At 59.4% G+C, this 9,244-nt stretch overlaps 1 protein-coding gene across 1 annotated transcript; it reads left to right on the forward strand.

Moving 5' to 3' along the window:
* Nucleotides 1-2,835: 2,835 nt before the first annotated feature.
* OPTC (opticin) lies at nucleotides 2,836-6,725 on the forward strand. The gene is made up of 6 exons (XM_071768469.1): nucleotides 2,836-3,451; nucleotides 3,874-4,009; nucleotides 4,858-5,016; nucleotides 5,112-5,314; nucleotides 5,452-5,547; nucleotides 6,414-6,725. The coding sequence occupies exons 1-6, from the start codon at nucleotides 3,227-3,229 to the stop codon at nucleotides 6,582-6,584; spliced, it is 990 nt and encodes a 329-aa protein (XP_071624570.1). The 5' UTR covers nucleotides 2,836-3,226; the 3' UTR covers nucleotides 6,585-6,725.
* The last annotated feature ends 2,519 nt before the right edge of the window (nucleotides 6,726-9,244 follow it).

Consider the following 9,244-nt stretch of genomic DNA (forward strand, 5'->3'; position numbering starts at 1 on the left):
TGCTCCCAGGGAAGACCCCAACAGCCCCAGGGTGAGATGGTTTGGTTTTTTGTTTTTTTCCAGGGAGCAGCACAGCACGGGGCCTTTAGGGGGCAGCTGGAGAGGGGGAAAACATCTCCCTCACCCGCGGCAGGGAGCCCGCATCCATCCCCAGGGCTGCGGTTGCGGGGGGTGCGTGTGTTTCCACGCGAGCAGAAGGGGTGTAGGCAGCGACTTCATCTTTCTGCCCATCGCTGCAGCTTCCAAAACCTCCTCTCCCTGCTGCTCTTCCTTCCCCCTTCCCTCCCCCAAAGTGAATCATGAGCGCAGAGGGGGACTGGGAAGGGGGAGTGGGTGGCAGTGGGTGCGGGTGTGAACGCACGGGGGGCAGCGTGGGGCTGAGCACGGGAGCCTGCACGGCGGCAGGAGCTGTGTGTGTGTGTGTGTGTGTGTGTGTGCGTGTGTGTGCGTGTGTGTGCGTGTGTGTGCGTGTGTGTGTGTGTGGTGCTGTGGCTCTGGGTGTGTGTTTTGGGGAAGAAAAAAAAAAAAAGTCACCGTATTTTGTGGTCGGAGTGTGAATCACGAGCCCCTGGGAAAATCAGCCCGGGGGAGGGGAGTGGGGGGTGGGCTCGTTTCTTCTCCCTGCGTACAGCCCCTGAGCTACCTGGGGAGGGGGAGCCGGGCTGGGAGAGTGGGAAGCCCCATCCCACCCCCCACCTCATTCTGAAGCTGGAAACCCCTCGTTAGTGGGAGCCAAGTGGGGATGCTGGGGTGGGCATCCTCAGCATGATGGGTGCTGATCTTCCCGGAGCTGGGGAGGGGGATGTGGGCCCATTGGATACAGGGAGGGGCAGCTTGGAGCAGGATGAGTTACTGCTCAAACCCAAACCCCCTCTTTGCAGCGGGGGACGTCCCCTCGGCCCAATTGTGGGACCTCTTTTTGCTGCACAGGGGGCTCTGCACCCACCCTTGGTGTGATACCATGGGTGCAGGTGTGTGGGTGCCCAGGTGCCACTTGGGGGACAAGACAAGAAGTGGGTGCAAGGATGGACACAGACTGCTTCTCTAGGGCAGCAAACCGGGGATCCCCCAGCCCCGGGGACCCCCATCAGCCCCAGCCCAGGCAGTTGCTTTGCAGCAGTTCCCACTCTGCTGAGCTGCCAGGCAGGGGCTGCCAACCCCCCCAGCCTGGGGCAGAATGTGCCACCCGAAGGCTGAGTCCCTGGGCTGGGGAAGGAAGGGGAGGGGGATTCAGCCCCAGCCCCTCCAAGGAGCAGAAGCCCGGGGGCAGCTGTAATGCCCCCCTACCCCACCCCTGGCTGCCACATCCCCTCCACCACGGTGCCTGCTGAGCTGCCTAATGAGGGGCTTAACGAAGATTAATTAGCAGCGCTCCTCGGCTCTGCTGGGGCTGCCCTGGGGGTGAGGGGGCTGCCAGGGTGTCCCCACCCGCCCAGCACAAGGACCAGCAGATGGGTGCCACGTCTGGGGGAGGGTGGGTGGGTGGGTGTGGGGGCTGCGAGCTGCCTGCCAGGGAGAAGAACATTTTTACAGCCGTGGGTGTGGGTATGTGTGTGTGTGTGTGTGTGTGTGTGTGTGTGTGTGTGTGTGTGTGTGTGTGTGTGTGTCTGTGTGTGTGTGTGTCTGTGTGTGTGTGTGTGTGTGTGTGTGTGTGTGTCTGTGTGTGTCTGTGTGTGTCTGTGTGTGTGTGTGTCTGTGTGTGTGTGTGTCTGTGTGTGTCTGTGTGTGTCTGTGTGTGTCTGTGTGTGTCTGTGTGTGTCTGTGTGTATGTCTGTGTGTGTGTGTGTGTGTGTGCATAAGGCTGCCCAGTGCTGCCAGGAGCCCGTGGGACTGCTGTGCCCACCCTGGGGTGTCCCTGGCACCCCCTCCCAGAGCCTGAAGCAGGGGTATCACCCCTTGAGTCGAGCCTTTCAGGGCAGGCAGCAAGCAGCCCCCCCCACCCTGGGGTATGTGGGTGCACACAGGGGGACTTGGGGGGGTGTCTCCCCTCCCTAGGATCCATGGGGCCACCAGGGCAGGGAGTACAGCATGGCCCCCATCCCACAGCTCCATACCAAGCCTGTGGGAGCACAGCCACCATGGGGCTGGCTCACCTCTGGGGACAATAGAATGTCCCTGTGGGGGGCTGCCGGCTGGATTGGGTACATCCTACCCCCCTCCCTCAGCAGCAGCCCCTCTGTACAGCCCCTTCCAGCCCCCTCCGTGCATGAAACCCCCCTCAGCCTTTCTCCAGCCAGAGCATCAGAGAGGGCTCTCCCATGCCCGGGGGGCACATCCACCCCTTCCTTCTGCTCCTCCAGTGCCAAGCACAGCCCTGCTGGGCTGGGGTGAGCTGTGGGGCTGGGGGATAGGGGGTCAGGGATGTGTTTGTGTGGGGCTCATTGCGCTCATAGAGGTTGGATCTGTGGGAAAGCTGCAGAAATTGAGGAGCTGAAGAGAAACTGAAGAGAAAAAATTCCGGGCTGGGTCGTTTGGTTTGGGAGAGATGGGTGGGAGGGTGTGGGGTGCAGCCCCCCCAGCCTGTGCTGCCACGGGTGAGTGATGCTGCAGTGCAGGAGGCACAGTGGGTGCTGGGGTGGGATGGGTGGGAGTGAGATCCCTTCGGGAAGGGAGCCCAGCAGGTTTGGGTCAAGCCCTGCGGGCACCCTGGTGGGCAGGGTGGAGTCACAGGGACCCTGTGGCCACTGGTGCCCCCAGTGCTGGGATCCTTGGCCAGGATGCTGGAGGTTGAGGAGCAGCATCCCAGAGTTTGGAGCTGGGTTTGGGAATATGGAGAGGCCACAGGGAGAGCAGCAGAGTGCAGCAAAGGACTCCTGGGGTGGCTTCTGCTTGGCTGCTGCTGGGTTGGGTCTTCTGCACCCACTGCCTCGGGGGAGCAGAGCAGGACCCAACCCCTTCATCACCTTCTGACCCCCTCACCACCTCCTGGGGGTGGGAAAGCTGGGAAGCAGGAGCAGCCCAGCCCAGGCAGGGGCCTCTCTGGCACAACCACCCAGCCGAGCGTGAAATGGGCTGAAAAGAAAAGGGACAGCAGAGGCCACTTGTCCCCCCCTCCCCACCACGGCTGCAGCCTGGGGCTGGCCAGGGCCCCTCCCTCTTTGCTTTCACTGCCCTGAAACCACTGCAGGGCCCCCAGCCCCGTCCTGCCTAGCACTGGAGCTCTGTGCCCACCAGGAGCCTGGTCCCCAGTGCTGTCCTCAGAGCAGTGACCCTGGCTGGGTGCAGGATGTGGCCCCTGGCCTGGCTGGGCATCATCACCCTGTGTCTGGGGACAACTCGGGCTGTCCCAGCTGTGAAGGACACAGGGAAGGCAGAGAAGCCAAAAGCTGACTTGGCACTCTATGGAAACCTGGACCTGGACAACTACCACCTGATGTTGGACAACTATGGGGAGGTCCTGGACCTGAGCAGCTATGAGGAGCTCTACAACTACGGTGACCTTGCTCCCAAGGTGAGGGGGACCAGGGGACAGACAGCTCTTCCTGGGGTGCGTCCCAAGGAAAGGGCTCCATCCAAGGGATGGGTGGGACACAGCTGGAAAATCAGCCTCTTGCACAAGGCTCTGAGCTCTGAGCTTTTTCATCTGCTCTTGCTGGTGACAAGAGAAGCTTTACCTGACCTCTGGCTCCCTCATCCCCTGTCAGTGCCTGCCCAGAGCATCACTGTGGGAAGCCATGAGGTCTCCTGCATCCCTCAGGGCAGACAGAAAGGGAGGTTCCTGACATCCTGAGTTCAGAGACCTCTCTGAGGAGGTCCTGGCTTTTCCATGAGACCTACCCAGTGACCCTGGCCTCTCGACCAGGGTCTCCTGTGCCAGAGGGGAGGACACCCTCACCCCCCCCTCCAGCCCTTACACCCAGGCTGTGTTTGCAGATCGAGGTCGGCACCCTGGCTCCTCACCCCAAGGACCTCATGGATCTCCCAGATGTGGGTGACAGGGCTGAAACCCCAAAGCTGCAGCCTGGGACCACCTCCAGCCCCATCCACCCGGCACCCATCCCCACACAGGGTGAGTATGGGCCCCTGGGTGCAGCACCAAGGGCTGGCAGGGAAGGTGCTGGGGAGCAAATCCTTTTGTCAGGAGCAGTTATTTGCTCTGTCCCATGGGTGCTGGGGGGTGAGGCTGATCAGCCAGCAGGCAGGAGGGTTGCAGTGAGATATTTCTGGGAAACAAGAGCTCCAGCAAAGCAGCAACATTTTAATGAGCAGAGGCATTGCGACAGTCGGACAGAGTAGCAATTAGATTAGTGACAATTAAAATCCTGTAGCGAGGAATAAATATCTTTATTCATTTTCTGTCACTCTGGACTGGGACAAATTAAGTAGGAGGCAAAGGGAAATTGTTGCCTTGCTGCTTTGAACTCCCCCACGAATGGATGCTGAGGCTCTGGGGTGCTGGGGAGAGGAGAGGGAGAACATGTTTGGGGGGGACAACACTTCACCCCTCCTGCCACCCCTGCCCACCTCACCAGGACCCTCATGCAGCTGAGAGAGATGTTTTGCACAACCCCAAACTGTTTTCTTTTGTTCCATTTCCTTCTGCAGAAAAGACCTAAGGGGGTCGGGGGGCAACGAGTGCCACTGCTGGGCTTGGCACCCCCACACCCCCCCCTCTCCCACGGGAGGGATTTGATCCTGAGCACATTAGCAGCAATTTTGGCTGGGAGTTTCTGGCCCTTCCCTTTGATGAGGTGCCCTGGGCTGTTTCCCTGGTGAAGGTTCTGGGGCTGTGGGACCTCTGGGGGCTACAGACCTGGTGTTTCCCACTTTGGGGGGCAGCTCCTCGCATCTCCCTGCATCCTAGGGAGGGGGGGGCAGGGGAACCATGCCATGCCATGGACTGCCTCTGCCCCCCAGCCCATCCCAGCTGCCTGCTCTGCCTCTGCATCGGCACTTCTGTCTACTGTGACGATGCCAACCTGGAGCAGGTCCCTCCCCTGCCACCCGACACCACCCACCTCTACGCCCGCTTCAACCACATCGGTGCCATCCGGGCTGGGGACTTCACGGGGCTGAGTAAGTCGGGGCAAAAAAAAAGGGCCTTGGCCCTTCAGTGGGGCACGGAATCAATGGTTCTGCCCACGTTCATCTCGTGCTTCCTTTCCCATCAGAGAAGCTGAAGAGAATCGACCTGAGCAGCAATTCCATCTCCCGGGTGGACTCGGATGCTTTCCGCCTGCTCCCCAGCCTGCAGGAGCTGATCCTGCCCCAGAACCAGCTGAGAGCTCTGCCCGACCTGCCCCACACCATCACCCACCTGGATGCCCGACTCAACAGGATCCCCAGCTCCGGGCTCCAGCCCCAAGCTTTCCGGGTGGGTGCCGGGGCCGCCGGCCCAATGGATGAATCCAGGACGGTTTCAGTTCAAACATGGCCAGGGGTGATGGGGATGGTGCAGAGGGCCGGAGTGGGACAGGGAGAAGGGTTTTCATCTCTCCCCTTTTCTGACAGAACCTGAAGCAGCTGCAGTTTCTCCATCTGTCTGATAACCAGCTGGATCACATCCCAACACCCCTGCCCCAGAGCCTGCGCTCCCTGCACCTCCAGGTGAGAGAAACCCAGAGCCAGCTGGGCAGTGCCTGAGCCCAACTTCTTTCCTTTTCCTTTTCCTTTCCTTTTCCTTTTCCTTTTCCTTTTCCTTTTCCTTTTCCTTTTCCTTTTCTTTTCCTTTTCCTTTTCCTTTTCCTTTTCCTTTTTCCTTTTCCTTTTCCTTTTCCTTTTCCTTTTCCTTTTCCTTCTTTCCTTTTCCTTTCCTTTTTTCCTCTTTTCCTTTTCCTTTTCCTTTTCCTTTTCCTTTTCCTTTTCCTTATTCCTTTTCCTTTTCCTTTTCCTTTTCCTTTCCTTTTCCTTTTCCTTTCCTTTATCCTTTTTCCTTTTCCCCCTCCCCCTCCCCCTCTCCTCCCTCCCTCCCTCCTCCACCCTCCCTCCCTCCCTCCCTCCTTCCTCCCTTCCCTTCCCTCCCTTCCTTCCCTTCCTTCCCTTCCTCCCTCTCCTTCCCTTCTCCTTCCCACCTCCCTCCCTTCCTCCCTCCTTCCACCTCCCTCCTCCCTCCTACCCTCCTTCCCTCCTTCCTCCTTCCCTCCTTCCCTCCTCCTCCTACCTCCTCCCTTCCCTCCTCCCTCCCTTCCCTCCCTCCCATCCCTCCCTCCTCCCTCCCTTCCCCTCCTCTCCTTCCTCCTTCCCTCCCTTCCTCCCTTCCCTCCTCCTCCACTCCCTCCTCCCTCCCACCCCCTCCCTCCTCCCTCCCTCCTCCCTCCCTCCCTTCCCTCCCTCCCTCCCTTCCCTCCTCCCTTCCCTCCCTCCCTTCCCTCCCTCCCTCCCTCCCTCCCTCCCTTCCTTTCCTCCCTCCCTCCCTCCCTCCTTCCCTCTTTCCCTCCCATCCCTTCCCATCAGATTTTCCCCTTTCCCAGCAGAACAACAACATCCAGACCATGCCTGAGGACACATTCTGCAGCAGCCAAGCCCCCGGGCAGATCCGCAGGGAGCTGGAGGACATCCGCCTGGATGGGAACCCCATCAACCTCAGCCTCTTCCCCAGTGCCTATTTCTGCCTCCCCCGCCTGCCCACGGGACACTTCTTCTGAGCCCCACGGCCCCAAATTCCCAGACCCCACCGTTCCCCCCACCCCAAACCCCTTGGATCCCCCTGCCCCATGGAGAACGTGGGGTCTGGGGAGATGGATTTAACCCCAGCTGAGCCTCTGTGCAGGGGTGAGCTCGGTGCTGGGGCAAACAGAGCTGGGGATGGGCAGCTCTAATAAAATGAAGACTTTAAAAATGCCTTCAGTGTCTTGTCCTCAACAGTGAGAGCACCAGAAAGCCCTTACCCAGCACCAGAACCTGCACCAAGAGCCCTGGGTCCAGCAGGAAAGAGTGACTTGCAGGCACTTAAAATATCATCCCCAGCTTTTACCACCCAAAAATTACTGCCCAGTGGTGAGATATTTAAAACATAATGTATTCATCCCCTATATTTTTATAGACATGTAACAAACACACATAGCATGAGAGGGATGACACATCCCTGGAGAATCCAAAATCCTCAAGTGAAGCCACTGAGCTCAGCCCCCATCCCCCAGGTCCAGGGTTGCACAGTAAGAGGAAACCTTGCAAGGTCCAGGTTCTCCCCTCTGAGCAGGGTGCAATCCCCACGGGACCCTCCTGCCTGGCTGGCACAGAATCACAGAACTGATCTGGCTGGAAAAGACTTTTAGGATCACTGAGCCCAACCATTATCCCAACCCTGCTGAGTCCAGGGCACAGCATGGGCAGAGCTGACGTGGAGCATCTCTGCCTGCACCACTTCCCTCCCCTTGCCTTTCTTTTCCATTCAGAACCCAACTCAAGCATGGATTGTGTTGATCTGAAAGCCCTTGGTGAATGGGAATTTTGGAGCTCCTCCAGCCTTTCCTTTCAGGCTAGAACTAAAACGCCAGGATTTATCACCAGAGTTGTCATCTCATCCTGGAAACATCTGGATCCATCCCTTGTCCACCTATCCCCAGCTCTCTCCTCCTCCCTTTCTGACACCTTCCACACTTTCCTTTATCCCTGGTGACCCCAACTGCTCCCATGGGATGAAGGCTCTCTGAAAGCCAGGCTGATCTCCAGCAGGATGGACTTGGCCAACATTTCCCACCAGGCGGCCCCAGCCCTTCACCTTCACCCCACTAGATGGCAAAGCAGAGAGTTTGGAAACTCCTGACCTTAACCTGGGGACTGCAAACTCCTTCTCCTGCTCTTTCCCTCCCTTCTGGGGGGGTTGGAACATCTCCTGGGAGTGGCCCAGGTGTTGGCTGTTGGCAGGGGAGGGATGAAAAGGAGCTGCAGAGGGGAGAAGGGCTCAGTTTGGGGTGGGAGGAGAGCCAGGGGGGGTGGAGGGATGGCTCCTGATGTTGGCTTTGCAGAAACCAAATTTTTTCCAAGAGAAATGGCTCTGGGAGGGGGAAGTTTGCTGGGCAAGGGCTGAGATTCAGCCTTTCTGCTTCATGTTCTGTGGCTCTGGGGTCTTCACACAGCCCTGGGGAAGAAGGAATGGGTTGGGGCACCAGGGATTTGTCATCCCCAAAACCCTGGAGGGGGCTGGGGGTGTCTTTGGGATGGGTCTGCTGGGGACTGGGGGTGTCCTTGCTGCTGCCAAGGAGGGGAAAGAAGCTGCCCTGTAGTGCAATGTGGGACCCCCCAGCTCCTGCTGCCCCTCCAGGCTCTCCTTGAACACCCCAAGGAGGTCCTGGCCCTCCTCCCCAGGAGGTGACAGTGGGGGTCAGAGGGGCTCTGCTGACCCCCCCAGCCCCTGGGACAGCTTGGCCATGGCCCAACCAGCCCCCCTGTCACCCGTGGTGGTGGCCGGGCAGGTGGCAATCCTGGCTCTTCTCCATCTCCTGATGGCTGCAGCTCTGCCCAGCTAATCCCTTGGCTTTCACCACCCCGTTTGAAGCCATTTCTGTGGTGGGGGCTTTATGGGCTTGCCCAGCCTGTCCCATGCACGGGAAAGGCCATGGAGCTCTGGTGGGACAGACCTGGGACTCCTGCCAGCCCAGCTGGGGGACAGCACTGGAGCAAGTGGGCAGCTGGGGAAGGGAATTAGCACCAAGCCCACGTCAGAATCTGTGAGCTGGAGCTGTGCAAAGTGTTGCTCTGATCTCAGGAGGGTTTGCTGAGCAACAGCAGGAGCTGCAGGGCTTCAGAGTCACCACTGATGGGCAATGCCGGCAGCCTGGTTGCTGGAGAGAGGTAAATGAGGTGGGAAGGGGGAGCACTGGGGGTGGAGGAGATGAGTGGATGCTCCAGCCTGGTTTGTACCTCCCAAGAGCTTCATCCCCCAGTGCAGAGTGAGCAAGGATGGACAGGGAGGAGCAGACTGCACCGACTTCCCTCCTCTCCTCCTCCTCCTCCCTGTCTGGATCCCTGTCTAGGTCCCCGGCTGGGTCCCTGGCTGGATCCCTGTCTGGGTCCCTGGTTGGATCCCTGTCTGGATCCCTGGTTGGATCCCTGTCTGGGTCCCTGGTTGGATCCCTGTCTGGATCCCTGGCTGGGTCCCTGTCTGGATCCCTCTCTGGGTCCCTGTCTGGATCCCCTAGCTGGGTCCCTGGCTGTATCCCCTGGTTGGATCCCTGGTTGGATCCCTGGCTGGATCCCTGGGTGGATCCCCTGGCTCGGTCTCTGTCTGGATCCCTGTCTGGGTCCCTGGATGGATCCCTGGATGGATCCCTGGTTGTATCCATGGCTGGGTCCCTGGCTGTGA

The sequence above is a fragment of the Heliangelus exortis genome, chromosome 25 (genome assembly GCF_036169615.1).
Source record: "Heliangelus exortis chromosome 25, bHelExo1.hap1, whole genome shotgun sequence".
NCBI classification, from domain to species: Eukaryota; Metazoa; Chordata; class Aves; order Apodiformes; family Trochilidae; genus Heliangelus; species Heliangelus exortis.

Coding starts and splice junctions, on each gene's coding strand:
- OPTC (XM_071768469.1), top strand. CDS start 3,227: ATGTGGCCCCTGGCCTGGCTGGGCATCATCACCCTGTGTCTGGGGACA. Junction 4,010..4,857: donor GGCACCCATCCCCACACAGG/GTGAGTATGGGC, acceptor TCTGCCCCCCAG/CCCATCCCAGCTGCCTGCTC. Junction 5,548..6,413: donor TGCGCTCCCTGCACCTCCAG/GTGAGAGAAACC, acceptor CTTTCCCAGCAG/AACAACAACATCCAGACCAT.